Genomic DNA, 17074 nt, shown 5'->3' with positions numbered 1-17074 from the left:
CTGGAATGAGATAGAAGTTGTTTCCTGTTTGTTTACAGTCTTTATTGCACCTGAACATCTGCCACAAACAAAAACTAACTTGCTAGTTAACCTGCCTTTGATGTTGCTGCACCTCTTATGTGTCCATAGCTTGCACCGGGTACATCTTATAGAGTTACTACCTACTCCTTTTCTACATACTGAGCAGGGCCATCTACCTGAAGGGGTTTGTGTTTTATCTACCTTCCTACTTATTAGGATTTTGGTTTTAGCTAGGTTGACTCTAAGGCCCTTCAATTCTAGACCTTGCTTCCACACCTGAAACTTCTCCTCTAGTTCTTATAGTGACTGCGCAATTAGGGCAAGGTCATCAGCATAGAGGAGCTCCCAGGGGCAACCTGTCTTGAACTCCTCTGTGATTGCCTGGAGGACTATGATAAATAAGAGGGGGCTGAGGACGGAACCTTGGTGGACCCCTACCTCTACCCGGAATTCATTGCTGTACTCATTTCCAACCCTCACCTTACTGGCAGCATCTCTGTACATGGCTCGCACAGCTCTCACTAACCATTCTTCTATTCCAAGTTTCCTCATTGACCACCAGATAAGGGATCGGGGGACCCTGTCAAAGGCTTTCTCCATGTCAACGAAAGCCAGGTACAGAGGTTTATCCTTAGCTAGGTATTTCTCCTGCAACTGTCTCACTAGAAATAAGGCATCAGTAGTGCTTTTACCTGGCACGAACCCAAACTGCATCTCATCTAAATTGATTCGCTCCCTAATTAGTTGGGCTATGACCCTCTCTGTAACTTTCATAACCTGATCTAACAGCTTGATGCCTCTGTAATTATTTGTATCTAAAGCGTCACCTTTACCTTTGTAGCAGTTGACTATGATGCTGCTACACCAGTCATTGGGTATGACTCCTTCGTGTATCACCTGGTTCGTAATACAGGTGACTAGGCTATAGCCAACACTGCCAGATATTTTGAGCATCTCTGCAGTGATTCCTGATGGGCCGGGGGCTTTCCCGGTCTTCATACTCTTAATTGCTTTATCTACCCTGGTACTATCAACTCGGATAGCTGGTCCCTCTATTGGGTCGACATACGGCAGGCTCTCTTTCTCCCATTCATTCTCTTTATTAAGCAATCTATCGTAGTGGCATCTCCAGACCTCTTTCTTTGCATCCTTATTTAATGCAAGCGTACCATCATCCATGCGAACACATTTCTCTCCTACAACATCACTATTCTCTCTCCTACACTGTCTTGCAACACGAAATACCTCGAGTCTTTGGTCCTCACGGCGCAGAACATTGGCAAATCTTTCCTTATCTGCTTCCCCTCTGGCTAAATAAACCTGTCGCCTAGCCTCCCTTCTGGCACATTGGTACAATTCCCTGCTACCACCGTTCTTCCAAGCCTGTTTCTTTTGTCTAATAGCCCTGTCTACCTCCTTGTTCCACCACCACGTTACTCTGGGTCGGGAGGGGACCTTACACCACCCACAAATCTGGTCGGTGGCTTTCAACAGGTTGTCCCGCGTGAAAAAAGTATCAAAGGGTTCCATAGGTAAAAAATGGTTGAGAACGTTTGATATGGAGCATTTACCAAAATTTACCTTTAATTTGAGAAGACAAAAATTGTAATTGTATGTGGAAAAGTTAGAGGGACAATAAATTGTACTAGAGAACTTTAAGTAAAACTGATAAATAGTAACATGAGAAAAGTCAAGATTATATTTCAATTATTATGAAAATTTCAACAAAGGTTCATCATCATCATCATCATCGTTTAACATCCACTTTCCATGCTAGCATGGGTTGGACGATTTGACTGAGGACTGGCAAACCAGATGGCTGCACCAGGCTCCAATCTGATCTGGCAGAGTTTCTACAGCTGGATGCCCTTCCTAACGCCAACCACTCCGAGAGTGTAGTGGGTGCTTTTATGTGCCACCGGCACAAGGGCCAATCAGGCGGTACTGGCAATGGCCACGCTCAAAATGGTGTTTTTTACGTGCCACCTGCACAGGAGCCAGTCCAGCGGCACTGGCAACGACCTCGCTCAAATGTTTATCACGTGCCAGGAAGGCGACGCTGGTAACAATCACACTCAAATGGTGCTATTTATGTGCCACTGGCACGGAAGCCAGACAGCTGCTCTGGCAATGATCACACTCAGACGGTGCTGTTAGCACTCCACTGGCACAGGTGCCAGTCATCGAGTTTGGTTCAATTACAATTTCGATTTTGATTTCAGTTGCCCCAACAGGTCTTCGCAAGCAGAGTTTAGTGTCCAATATCATTTATCTGTTACTTGTTTCAGTCACTGGAATGTGGGCATGCTGGAGCACCACTTTGAAGGATTTAGTTGAACAGATCAACCCCAGTACTTATTTTTAAGTTTGGTACTTATTCGATCAGTCTCTTTTGTCAAACCACTAAATTACAAGGATGTAAACAAACCAACACCAGTTGACAAGTGGTGATGGGGGCGATAAAAGAACTTACTGATGCTTTATGCTTCCCAACAGTCATAGTAAATTCACTCTTTTGGTGCTTGAGAGTTTTCATTTCCATTTGACATTGAGTGTCTCCCATGCCATAATTCCTACAAAAAAAATGTTCAAAAAATTATATTTAAATCAAAGAGTTTAATCACCCAAAGTTTAAGAGCAAATTTTGTGTTTAAAAGCTATCTTACTTTTAACTCATAATCTTTGGTGCAGTCAATCTCAAAAGCAGGGAAAGCATTATTGTTGTGGATCTGTTCAATTTGGCTCACAGATTTTTTAATTAATTTTTTAAAAACTAAACAGTTAACTAACCAGTATTCAAAGTTTGAAACTTTGAATACTGGTGGAATTTCTCGCCCAGAACACGGTTTACTTTGCACATTTTTGACAAAATTTCATATTTTAGAAGTTATTTCATGTTAAAGTTGTCATATTTGGGTAATTTTAGCCAATCAACAATACGTATTCAGTTGAAGAAAGCTACTGTTGTTTGCGATAGTAATCGAAGAGGAACAACTTCTGAGTCATCTCTACTAAATGTCACCACTCTGTTCTATTTGTATGTCGAGTGAAGACAATGCCACCTTTATCCTTTCTAGTTGGGACTCTGCATTCTTTACTCTTTCCCTCCCTACTGGCAGACAGCCACATCTACACTATCAACTAGCAACCAGCAAGCAAACTAATCACTGTCACTACAATTACCATATTTCCCAGTGTATAAACTGCTACTTTTTACTTGGGAAATTTAGTGAGGCTTATAGAAAAGTGCGCCTAACATGTGTACTTTTTTTATAAGTTTCAGGAGGAAAATAATTTGTGTATGGAGATTGACCGATTCCGCTGATGTTTTTCAGAGGAAAGGTCGGTCGGTGAACAATATGAAAGACTACTGCTACAGTACATTGGTGCCCAGAAGAAAACAAAGCATATTTGTTTTGTTTTACCTTCATATTGTGATAATGTTATTTTTAATCTAATAAAGACTTCTATAGTGACAAAATGTGTTTGTTGTTGATTATAGTAAGATGAAATCATAACAATAACAATATATCTCAAAGTTGTAAAATAAGGCATTTTGAAACTACATACACGTCAACAACAACAAAGATAGCTGCGGACCTGTAGCTCAATATGTTTACTGGTCACTCTGACAAGAAAAAAAAAAAAAATTGTAATATGCAACCCAGGCAGTAAACAAAAAATAAAATAGAACAGAGTGGTGACATTTAGTTGAGATGACCCGGAAGTTGTTCCTCTTCGATTACTATTGCAAACAACAATAGCTTTCTTCAACTGAATACGCATCGTTGATTGGCTAAAATTACTCAAATACAACAACTTTAACACAAAATAACTCCTAAAATACGAAATTTTGTCAAAAATGTTCAAAGTAAACTGTGTTCTGGGTGAGAAATTCCATCAGTATACAAAGTTTCAAATTGTTTAGTTAAAAAAAATTAATTAAAAAAATCTGTGTGCCAAACTGAACAGATCCATTGTTGTTGTTGTTTAGCCCCAGGTTGACACTGATTAAGCAGACACATGAGCAAAAGCATCCCAGCCTTAATCATCCCATCTTTAAGGCATCATGTATCTAATACTACATTATCCAACACAGTCTTAAATATCATCTTAAGACAGTAGACTGTGATTGAAGGGAAATTTGTGTCATTCCTAGCAGGTCAATCAGACATATAGAGGCTCAGAGGCTCTTTTGTTGGCTCAGGAAGGAGTACATTGTATATGTGCATGGTAACTGAATGGCAATGTGGAGTGGCACAAAATTTTGATGAGTGAATAAATCACTAAAACTTGAAGAGTTATACTGAGACAATTAATTTACTCAAGCTCAAGCAAATCAGAGTATGAGTTATATTAAAAGACAAACAAAATATCACTTACAGAAACTTATAGAAAAATTAGATTTAAAATTACACATGTATATTCTCATTCTCATTTCTCATTTACTTGTTTCAGTCATTTGACTGCGGCCATGCTGGAGCACCGCCTTTATTCGAGCAAATTGACCCCAGGACTTATTCTTTGTAAGCCTAGTACTTATTCTATCAGTCTCTTTTGCCAAACCGCTAAGTTACGGGGACGTAAACACACCAGCATCGGTTGTCAAGTGATGTTAGGGGGACAAACACAGACACACAAACACACACATATACATATACACGATGGGCTTCTTTCAGTTTCCGTCTACCAAATCCACTCAAAAGGCTTTGGTCGGCCTGAGACTATAGTAGAAGACACTTGCCCAAGGTGCCATGCAGTGGGACTGAACCCGGAACCATGTGGTTGGTATATATATATGTATGTGTTTGTCACCCCCGCCATCGCTTGACAACCAATGCTGGTGTGTTTACGTCCCCGTAACTTAGCGGTTCAGCAAAAAGAGACCGATAGAATAAGTGCTAGGCTTACAAAGAAAAAGTCCTGGGGTCGATTTTCTTGACTAAAGGTGGTGCTCCAGCATGGCCACAGTCAAATGACTGAAACAAGTGAAAGAGTAAAAGAGTATTCCAAACAGGCAAGGAGATCTGAGTAAGATCTAATAATGCTAATGACCTATATTCTTTTATTAGCTTAAAAACCACACTCCATGCAGACTTTTAAGCTAGCTCCTGTGAGGGCTAATTGGGCCTGCAGCCCAAAACTAAAAGGAGCAATAATAATAAAGCATTTATTGGCATCCAACCAATATGGTATTACCATAAGTTCAGTTTAAATGACAAACTTGGAAGTTCACAAATTTTTGGAGTTTTTTTTTTAAATTTGAATTTTCAACTGTTAGCATATAACAAATCATCGTCCTGACCTGATCCCAATGCTGGATGTTTAAGAACCAAACGAAGGGCAGATTTTCAACCCTAGGATCATCCTGATTCCAAAAAGAGATATGTCTATGCAGAGCAAATGTAGACAGAGATACAGGGGTCCTGGAGGGACCGACAGACATAGTTTTGCATTTATTATTATAGATTGTTTCAGTCATTTGGCTATGGCCAGGCTGGAGCACTGCCTTAAAGGGTTTTTTAGTCGAAGAAACTCACCACACAACTTATTCTTTGTAAGCCAAATACTTATTTTACCAGTCTCTTTTGCCAAACTGCTAAGTTATGGGGACGTAAACACACCACCATCGGTTGTCAAGCGATGTTGGGGGGACAAACACAGACACAAACACACACACCCATATATATATATATATATATATATATATATATACGACAGGCTTCTTTCAGTTTCCATCTACCAAATCCACTCACAAGGCTTTGGTCGGCCCGAGGCTATAGTAGAAGACACTTGCCCAAGGTGCCATGCAGTAGGAATGAACCCAGAACCATGTGGTTGGTAAGCAAGCTACTTACCACACAGCCACTCCTGCACCTATATGACGGGCTTCTTTCAGTTTCTATTTACCAAATCCACTCACAAGGCTTTGGTCGGCCTGAGGCTGTAGTAGAAGACACTTGCCCAAGATGCCATACAATGGGACTGAACTAGGAACCATGTGGTTGGGAAGCAAGCTTCTTACCACACAGCCACGCCTGTGCCTATGTTTCAATTAATTTTATAAATAATCAAGAATTTGGAAGAATTAACTCTTAAATCACTTTTACCATTAAGCTGATATTTGGTAAGTAACGAATCATCTGTGCTTAAAATTATGATGGCCAATTTTAATTTAAATATGAATGCTTTGAAACGGGTTAAGATGGTTAACTACAAAACAAAACTTAGTTCCTAGGCAAAATATTACTGACATTAATGGAGAAACCACATTAATGAAATATATCAAAAATAAGTAATTTTATATTATCAGGTAAATATTCACATTTTCAAACTCAACCAACACCTATTACAGTAGGAAAATTTATTGAATAAAAAAATAAGAAAAACAAAACACAATGATGCCATTCATAAAATCCAATTTGTACACAGTTGCCCTAAATGTTATCATTCTTACTTTATATCAACCCAGGCAACTTGCATATATTAGATTTATAGAAAAACACTGGAAACTGTTGAATTTGTATGCAATATAATTAGGGAGACTGGGAATTGTTCCTTCTAAAACTATATCAGCTAATCATTTCCACTATTTACTAATTTTTCAACAACTTCAATGAAATATTATCCTTAATGAAAGAAATATCTCTCATCCTCAGAAGAATGACTTACATAAAAACAAAAAATGAGAAGGGTTTCCTTGTTGAAACCCAATACTTACCTGCGGAGACATTCTAATAAGATCTGATAGGGTGTTGGCTGTCCAGCTTTATTACAAAGTTCATAGACACGGGGGTCTTCTATTTTAATTTCATCAAAAAACTGAAACAAATGAGCATTATTCTGTTGATGTTAAACGATTTCAGAAAGTTTAACATTAGGACAAACTGCATAAACTGATTCTAGGATACACAAGTTGAAGAAAAAGAATATGCTTTAATGAAAACAAACTTAGGATTACAATAGATACAACACTAACTTCAATACATTTCAAACAGACTTAAATTTAGATCTGACATATCAATAATTTGATTTAGAAGAAAAAACAAAAAACATTCCTTTAGGCACTTCTGAAATTACAATTCTATAATATTCAATTACCATTTTTTCCAGAACAGTTATTTTCCTCCCATCTCCATTTCAACACAATTGTTTTGTTCACATGCACCAACAGTACTACTAAAATCCCAGCAACATTCACAGATTATTGATCACATGTACTTAGCTTGTCTGTATTAATAGATCATTTGTACTTTACTCGTATTAAAGAGTGACTGACTAAGTCGTTAATAACAACAACAGTCTATTAAATTTCTTACACAATCGTTTTAGTTATTCTCAGTTAAGTATATAGAGTCTTGTACTAAGCCATTATAATAACATGATAAAATTTACTTACAGACAGATCTTCAGATTCATAACTCTTGTTATCTTCTGTCATCTTATTCATTTCAGGAATTAACACTTTAAGTGTTGCTTTCGCTAAAATGAGAAATAAAAAAAGCCAAAAATAATGAGCTTTCATGTAAACAATAGAGAGATTGAAACAATGTTTCACAGTTTGGTTCAACTCAAACCAATATATATAAAAACATTTAACTGAACATTGTTTCATGATGTAATAAAGCTATAATCTTCATACACAAATATCAATTACAAGTCAATGAAGAATCTTTAACCCGTTAGCTTTCAGATTATTCTGCCAAACGTGATGCTTATTTATTTACATTGTTTCAAATTAATCATAAATTATCTCATAGCTTTGAAATTTTGATGATATGATCTGACCAGCTTAAAATCTAAAGGGTTAATAAAATTTACTTAATAAGCCAATTTACACTAATAAACTAAATATAATTTCTAAGTGTTCAGACCATAATCTCTACAATAAGATACATCATAAAGACTAGATAGCAAAGTTCAGTAAGCTACTTGAATAATACATTTTGAACACACTCAACACTGCTTGAAAATGCAAGATAACTCAATCACTAGGGTACTGGATAACTAGCTGAGAGGACTGCGCTGTATATCCAGTCACCAGTGTTGTATTATATCTGTGTTTAAAGTAAATTTTAATGGTTAAGTCCACCTAACAGTAAACAGGTATCATACATGTTAATAATTCCTTGTTGTAAACAGATGCAGCATTGTGTAAGTGAAGAGAGCAGAGTTCAGTTGCACTTTTCAAGAAAAGCTGTAACAAACATTATTTACAAGGGAATATTTTTTTCTCTCAACTCAACACTCCAGAAACCAGAGAGTGGCACCACCTCTATAAATCTTTGTGATTCAGAAAGAAGGATTAGCATTACAGCTTAATGATAGTTAAATGTACTCTGAAACAAAAAGCCTAAGGATTACTCAAGCAGAAATAAGCTTGTCTTTAATATTTATCTCAATCATCATCATCTAACATCCATTTTCCATGTTGGTATGGGCTGGACAGTTGGCAGGAGCGGCCAGTTGAAAAGCTGCCTAGGCTCCCAATATCAAATACATTTTAAAGCAAAAATCTAAATGAAAGGTAAATAAATAAATGTAAATTAATTCACCTGCTTCCATCTTGGCAGCTTTTTTGCTTCCAGCAAATCCCGTACCATATTCCACATCATTTATCACAATAGTTGCACTGTAAGGAGTTTGAGCATTTTCTACAAAATTAAAGAAAATATTTTTATGGATTTTCAAAATTAAAACAGCAGAAAATCACATAAATTAAGCAATGTTTTTTTCACAGCTTTAAAAATCGCAAAGAAAAATAGGAACGAAAAAACAAAACAAAGAAACTTACCGACTTCTCTAAAAATATATCGTGGTTGTACCCGCATTGTATGCTGGACGTATTCATGTAGTATACACACATAAGACTTGCCACTAGGGTTTAGAACAAATTCTGAAATAAAAAGTTGTACATCAACTCTCAAGCTAATCTATATGAGTAGAACTGACAGTACCTATGAGCTTTATTTGGGGAATAAACCACCTTAATGCTACATTTATGAAGCATCCAAAAAAGTGTAGTTAATGATAGGACATTAAATCTCACCCTATCACACTATTTCTTGCAAATTCATGCAATTTTATAGATGTTGGAACAAGTAATTCAGAGATAAACTTTGGACTGCTAACCATTTATCTGTAAAGCATGAGTGTGGGACTAATTTTACTATTTGGCTGACCAGTTTAAGTAGTGGCCCTCATTTACATTTCACCTTCTGATTACCCATTATCTGATCTTAACTACAAGTTTATTCTACTACCATTCTCCATACTTCTGGTATTGCCACTTATCACCTTTTCTGAACTACACCCATTTCTTTCACCTTCCCTCTCATACTGTTATTTACCATCAACTACATTTATGCCTCGTTCTAGTTCCTAGTCACCTCTGAACCTGCTCATGACTACCCGTCACTCTACTCTCACGCTCTAATGAACTTATCCACTCATCCTTCCCGATTTTATATCCATATTCTCTAATACACTCACCTTCTTGTATCACCATCAATATTGTCTTCTTTCCAGCTCCTCCTACCAACTCTTATATAACGCAGGACAGCCTTGTATCTCCTTTTTAGTAAGACATCTGTGCCAATTTGTCATACTTTAGCCTCTAAACATGTGGCATACAGTCACCTCCCATACTAAAACCTCACTATGTGTACGGGTTTCTTTTTCTTTGTCTTGCAAGTTACTTGGCAATCTCACCAATGCCAGTATCATGGAAAAAAGCCCCCAGTACACTCATGAAAGAGGTCGGCACTAGGAAGGGCATCCAACCTTAGAAATCATGCCAAAACAGTTCTCCAGTTCATTAGACCTTGTCAAACTGACCAATCCAACCCAGTAATGGAAGAAGAACATTCAATGATGATGATGAAACTAAAGAAAACCTCTGTGGCAGTACTTCCTCAAGAATACCATTCACATAAAAAACAATAGATGAGTTTGTGTTAGCATTTAATATAATTAGCTTTAAAAAGTCTAATTAGAAATATTCCTGGAGTGAAGAAAAGACAATATTAGGCAATGACACAAGACCGCAGTCTGTGGCAAGGGTGACAGCTGTGTTCAAGACCCGCAACTTCCAGCCGTGAGGATGGGCCTATTCATTCATTCATTCAACATTATCTTAATTATTCTGGCATGTATGGGAGATAACTTCTGACACGCTTCACTCTTCTTAGATCTCAGAGTGAATCAAAACTTCACTATACATGCACAACAAAATAGTAATGAGATAGTTACTAACTAAAAAAAAATTCATTACACACTAATTGGCATATTTTAGAGAATAAATTACTCAGGGGTCACACTAGAAGAAATATTGTAAGGTTTAACCTTTTAACCTCATGAATTTGTGGTATGTAATCAATCCATCATTGGAACATTCCTAATGTTTTAATATCTAGTAATTACCTCGCCGTCGATTCACTTTATCATCACCTTTGCTTGAAGGAACAGGGCAAGTTATTAGTTTGGTATTTGAGGGCTGTAAGTAAACAAAAGAATACCAAAACAGTATTCATCAGAACTTTGTGTTACAAACTTGTAGATATAAACACTGAAGTTTTATTTGTCATAATTGTGCCACAGAATTCTATGCTAAATCATTTCATAGCTTTAAAAAGAAACAACAAATACTCAAAATCTTGATAAAAAGAATGTTTTTCCTCTCAAAAAGACTCATAAGAATTAATCCATGTATGGTTATGTAGTGATGAAGTTTTCTTTGCAACCATGTAGGCTTGGGTTCAATCCCACTGCACAGTACCATAACCTCAGATCAACTAAAGCAAGAGTTCTCAACCATTTTGATTACTATTTTATTCTGGTGGACTCCCATAGCCATTCAATATTTAAAAACTAGTTTTATAGAAATTTCTTTCAAAATTCTATTTTGTTTTTCATATTAACTTGTGTAGGTTGAACTATGTAAAACTTTAAAGAAAGAAATCTGGCTGTTTCTTGCAATACATATCGATACATAGATCTAAAGCAAAAATTTTTTCAGGGGCTCTTGAAATACAATGTGGATCCCCAATTTACTATTTTGTTGCATGGACCCCAAAAATCTTATATGGTAGATGGAAATGGTATGGAAGACCACCTGAAACAGAATTCACAACACTGCAAGAATTCAGATAACTTCCTCCTACCACCACCACCACTCTCAAAGATTTTGGAAAGGACCATGGCCAATACCCTTCTCTGACAAACCAATTAAAAAGGACAGCATGAAATAGGAATGAAAATGTCAAATTTTCATCTCCTTTTACTGGACCTTCTTTTTGTTGCCTCTCAAGCTGTTTCAAATTTTTTTCATTATTAATTCAAAAGGACTTTAATTCATATAAATTGTTTTTGGGAAAATACTTTTAACAGAAAAATAAACTTAGGTATGTATACATGTGTATACACACATATATATATAAACACACTGATGAAAAGTGCATTTGTATTTAATAGGAATATCCTCTAACCAAAGAAACTCATTTTAAGTGTGTGTGTGTGCGCGCGCACACGCACACACACTTAAATAAAGAAAAATTGACTTTTTGGGGTTAAAGGATATCCCTTTTTTCAACATTTTAGAAATAGCAAAGTATTTATGTTGTAAATTTGCTGCAAACTTTTAAAATTTGCAGAATCATCTCAAACAATTTTGATATGCTATATGAGAGAATGAGGAAAATTTTGTATTAATGCATGACAATATGAATTGTGTTATTCAGTAGATCACTATCTACTTGAATTATCTAAAATCATCCAATTGCTCCACTTGAGTTACTTCCATAGGCAATTTTTTGCAATTAATGCAAAGAATGTTACTCAAATGTGAAAATTGATAGAGAGAAATATCAAATACATCAAATTCAATCCATGGGAAAACAGATGCATGATGATGGTAATGTTGATGATGAAGTTTGCCACAAGCAAACTTCCATGACAAAAGGCATAATATAAATTTACTTACTAAAGCTGGCCGTGATTGCTTTTTCATTAAACTCATGTGACGTCTTCTTTCCTTCCATGTTCTGCAAGAGATAATCATGATTACACAAAGGAGTGGCAATAATGAAATAAATTTAAAAGAATCAGTTCACATCTCAATGAGTTTTCAACCTACATCCTATGATGTTCTCGGTTTTTAATTATTCTACTTAGGTAGCAAGAAATTAGTGGCTTGGAAAAATACTGATTCAATTAACTGACAATAACCTCCTTGAATCCTGCCAAGATACTAGATAGATGGATAAGGTATGAAATGACAAGTGAGGTGTCAGTTCTGTCTTTTATGTGGTCACTGTTTATGTATAAAAGATATCCTGCATAAATCACTCACAAATGAGCACAGAGGAATGATTGTTGTTGTTGAGCCTCAAGTAAACCATGATCAAACCATATATATGACTATCATACCATTTTGTATATCTAAGACTATGTTATCCAATGTTTTTATTTTTTTTATTTTTTAAGATGATAGGATGCAATTTAAAGAAGGTTGCTATTTGTTGCAGGTTGAGCAACAACATAGAGACTCCTGAAACACCAACAAGCAATTCTCAGTCAAACACAAATACAAGACAAGTACCATCTTTTATGTGGACAAATCAACCAACTCCTTAAATGTTTTGTTTATAAATCCATATCGGTTGTTTGCAGAAGAATGTATTTCTCTTTGATAAAAACACAAAGCAACACAAGTTTTAAAAACATAATGCTGGAAACAAAACAAACACAAAGGACTAGCACAACACTATTACTTGAATTTCAATAGGTCAGAAGCTGTCCGTCGTGTATTGAACTCTTAATCAGTATCTAACAAAATGCTATACATTTGTTTAAATAATTAAAAACTGCCAGTCACATGGCATGCATGAGTCTTATGTGAACTTATCTGGGTTTTCTTTCTATATATTGCAATTAAAATAAACAGGGACACATAGTTGATTCCATTTCTACAGGATTACGATTGATGTTGTTACCCCTTCTCATATGTTCTGCTGTTGGTTGTTCTTCCGCTACAGATAGATAGGAATTCGCAAATAACAAAACTTGGCAATGTTATCGCTGACAGAGCAAGGAAAATCTCTTGATGACATAAACTTACAGTCAATCAAAGACATCTTAACCCGGCTCATGGCATTTGAAGCAAAAGCTTATGCGGGCAAATTAAAGGATAACCTACAAGATAATGACCAAAGTCTTATGGCTATGAAATTCATTTCTTTGGTAGGTATACAAGCATTAAAAATTATCCGAGATATTAATATCTTGAAGAATACTACAAAAATGACCTAAAAAATTTGATTCTGTATAATATTGTTCCTTCAAAGAAACTGATACTAGCCAAAAGAACAAAATTCTTCTCCACTATTCAACAACCCAATGAATCAATTTCTCAATTTCTTTCAAATCTGTAACATATCAGAGAATACTGCGATTTTGAAAGTCTGAAAACGTTTAAAATGCCAATGAGTGAAAAACTCATACTGCCTTGGTTGTCAGTCTAAGAAGCAGCAAGGAAAAAGAGAAAGTTCTTCAAGCTAATGATGTTAACAAACTCAGTTTAGCAGCTACAGTACAATTTTTACAACATTCTTTGCAACAACAATTCAAAAGGAGAAGTCGTTACCTATTCCAAAACGACTGCACAAAATAAAAGAAAAATTTTGAGAGACAAATCCTGTTACTGCTGTGGAAAACTCTGGTTCCCACACCACAAATGCCCTGCAATAAAAGCTATCTGCAAAAACTGTGGCAAGAAAGGCCACCATGCAAAAGTTTGCTAAAGTGCCAGCAATGATCGCAGGATGAGTCATCAGGATGAAATCAGGACTTTTATCAGTCACACATTGGAAAAACACAAGTTTGAATCTTCCCCATTTAATGGACACATGATAGACATGATGCATGATATAGGTGCTCCCTGCAACATTACCTCATCTGTAATAGCAATTTACTTATTGTCATCGATTCATATTCCAACTACATTGATGCCATCCTTTGTGCCTCATGCAAAAAGTAAAACATAAAAAAGTGCTTGACGTGTCTCTTCGCTCTGTCTGGACTGCCAAAAGTTATTGTATCAGACAACGCACATGAATTTACAACATTGAAAGGTTGGTTATCGACTCTTGGCATAAAGAGCATATATATACCTCCTTATCATCCACATTCAAATGAGCAAGCTAAACAAGTTGTCCAAACCATCAAATGTCCCTTATCTGCATGGAATCCTGTCACTGATGATTGGTATCCCTATTTACAGCAAGTTCTACTCAATCACTGATCTTCACCAGGTGGGAAAGCTGCTTCTCCTGGGGAAAGGTTATTCAGAAGATCATTACATACCAGCTGCAACCCACCGAATCGACTTTCTGATTGTGGTGGCATGTGTTGTGTACTGAACTCTTAATCAATATATAACAAATGCTGTGCATTTGTTTAAATAATTAAAAACTGCCAGTCACATGCACAAATTTTATGTGAACTCGTCTGTTTTTTTTTCTATACATTGCAATCAAAATAAAGAGGGACACACAGTTGATTCCATCTCTACAAGATTACAGTTGATGTTGTTACCCCTACTCGTATGTTCCCAAAGAGGCACAAAAATGTAATATCCTTTTTGTAACAGTACAACTTAATTCTTCTCCTAAACTTGGATATGATGACAAAAAAAAAAAGAAAAAAAGCAACTGAACTGATTAGCATGAAGTTGCTCAGCAAAACACACCAGCCTCTAGGCCAGAGGTCACCAAACACAGTGGGTTGGATAACTGAGAGAGTGATGCGCGTGAGCCGCTTAACCATCTCATTCAATGCAATACAACAAATACACAAAAAATAAAAACAACCAACATATCTATTTACCAAAAGGTTATCAAAAAAGGTGACATTAGCAATAAGTTATATCACACCCAGTGTGCACATATCCGAATCTCACAAACTAAGCAGCAAAAAAGATTAGTGTGATTTGTGAAACTGGTATTTAGCTTTTAAGATATCATCAACATTTGCTTTGGAATTGTTGCAACCAACCAAGAGAATTGCTTTCAAATGTTCATCAGTCAACCTTGTTCGATGTGCTCACTTCACATACTTCATTTTTGAAAATACTTGCTCACATACATAAGTTGTTCCAAACATTGATGCCATACTAGAGGCAAATTTCTTCAACTCTGAAAGGTCATTATCAAGTAAGCAGCAACAAAATTCAACAAGTTTTCCTTCTCTGTGCTTCTCTTTCAACAAGTCATTTGCTTGCAAATTAATGAACTTCAACTGTAGTTTGACTGGCATATCATCAAGGTTATAATCAAACAGATTCTGGAACAGAATGTCACTCACAATTTTGTTGAGATTTGAAAATCTCTCCAAAAAATGCTTATTTAAGTCACAAATAATCTTCTTTTGGAAACTCAAGGTTGACATCTGCAATTCCAGCTTAAAACTCTTTGAAACATTGAAAATGAAAGAAGTTTCCTCCTTCCAATGATAGCTTTCTCTGAAATCCTTGATGATTCTGTAAAGATCACAGATAAGGTTATCCTTTTCTTGAAGTTTCAAGTTCAATTCATTCATGAGGGATGTGATATCAACCAAAAATGACAACTTTGACAGCCAAGTAGGATCTGACAGAAGGAGATCAGCTCTATCCTTTTCGGTGAGAATATCTATTTCTCTTTGGAGCTTATAAAAACGAAACAGGACTTTACAGCAGCTAAGCCATCTCACTGCTGTGTTATAAGGCATATCACAGAATTCAGAATCAATTTCTTCAAGAAAAGCCTGGAACTGGCAGTGATTAATTGCATGACCCCGAATGAAATTCACCACAGAAATGACAGGTCTCAGTACAGAAGAAATATCTAAGTTTTTCCAACAGAGTGCTTTACTGATGAATAATGCAGTGTATAAACAGGGCGCTTATATAGGACTTGAATGAATATCAAAGTTTGAAACTATTAGATGCTTCTCTCTTGTGAGTTCTTTCAACAGTCAAATATGCAAAATATATGACATAATTCACTGAAGTCATTCCCTTTTATATATGGCACTCTTCAAACCAGTTTTAACACAACAATGCAAGTTAAAACATGATCGCTGCAGGAATTAACTCTCATTGCAGGTACTTACACAAAAGGTACAATGCAGCGGCAGGCCAGATCCGGCCTGTGGGCTGTAGTTTGGTGACCCCTGCTCTAGGCTAACAGATGTGCTTTCCCTTCATTCTGCCTTTACAACCATTACTACTTGAAACTAGCTGGATCTGTGTCACTTTTACTGAGGTCCTCCCAACTCATTCATCTCTCCTGTTTTCATCACCCATATTGTGTCCACTCTTTTCCCCTCAGGTCCCATGCTAAGCAGTTTGTCCAGACATTTTCTCCCAAAATATCATTCCTCTGGAATTCCCTCCCTACCATATCTTTCTGTACCCAGTGGTTAATATTCAAAAACATTAACCCCACCAATTCTCTGGACATTAACACAGCTCCTTCCACCTGTCAAACTAATTAATAAAATGCTGACCTTAAAGCAGTTTTGAACTAGACCCTCTGAATAATTGCCTTAAAAATCCTAATATTATACACACTTCTACTTCCAACACTCACTGAGATTTTAAAGAGTTTGTAATACTTACTTAAATTTTTTAACTGTAATTTTTTTGAATTCAAATCTCTTCTCACAATACTTCCTCAATTCTAATGGATCTGAAAACAAAAATATTTAATCATTTTAAATTATAACATACCAAAGTACAAAATTATGATCCCTTAATCCTTTAGCATTCAGATTACTCTACCAAATACAAAGCATATCCTTTTAACATTGTTTTGAATTAATCACATATTATCTTGTAGCTTTGAGATTTCAGTGTGATCATTTTTAGAATGACATTGTAGGATAGTTGTGAGAGGCCAGATTTGGCTGGTTTGAACAAAACATGCAATATTTGAGCCAGATGTGGCTGGTTTAAATACTAAAGCATTAATTTTAATTACATCACAGGATACCTAAATATTCAAGTTAGGAAAAT

General features: G+C 36.1%; 1 protein-coding gene across 5 annotated transcripts in view; it reads right to left on the bottom strand.

Annotated features, from left to right (window-relative positions):
- The window catches only part of LOC106876173 (microprocessor complex subunit DGCR8), a 73395-nt gene that overhangs the window by 9218 nt on the left and 47103 nt on the right, over positions 1-17074 (bottom strand). For all 5 annotated transcript variants that reach the window (XM_089354610.1, XM_089354628.1, XM_089354614.1 and 2 more), the window contains 8 exons: positions 16679-16748; positions 12002-12062; positions 10444-10516; positions 8816-8917; positions 8577-8675; positions 7421-7503; positions 6743-6843; positions 2495-2594 (listed from right to left, as the gene is read on the bottom strand). In XM_089354610.1, the coding sequence (XP_089210736.1) occupies positions 2495-2594; positions 6743-6843; positions 7421-7503; positions 8577-8675; positions 8816-8917; positions 10444-10516; positions 12002-12062; positions 16679-16748 (689 nt within the window). The remainder of the gene's footprint in view (positions 1-2494; positions 2595-6742; positions 6844-7420; positions 7504-8576; positions 8676-8815; positions 8918-10443; positions 10517-12001; positions 12063-16678; positions 16749-17074) is intronic.

This window comes from Octopus bimaculoides, chromosome 1 (assembly GCF_046866305.1).
Source record: "Octopus bimaculoides isolate indiv1 chromosome 1, ASM4686630v1, whole genome shotgun sequence".
NCBI lineage: Eukaryota > Metazoa > Mollusca > Cephalopoda > Octopoda > Octopodidae > Octopus > Octopus bimaculoides.
Note: the sequence above shows the minus strand (reverse complement) of the source record. Positions and strands in the feature narration are given on the sequence as shown.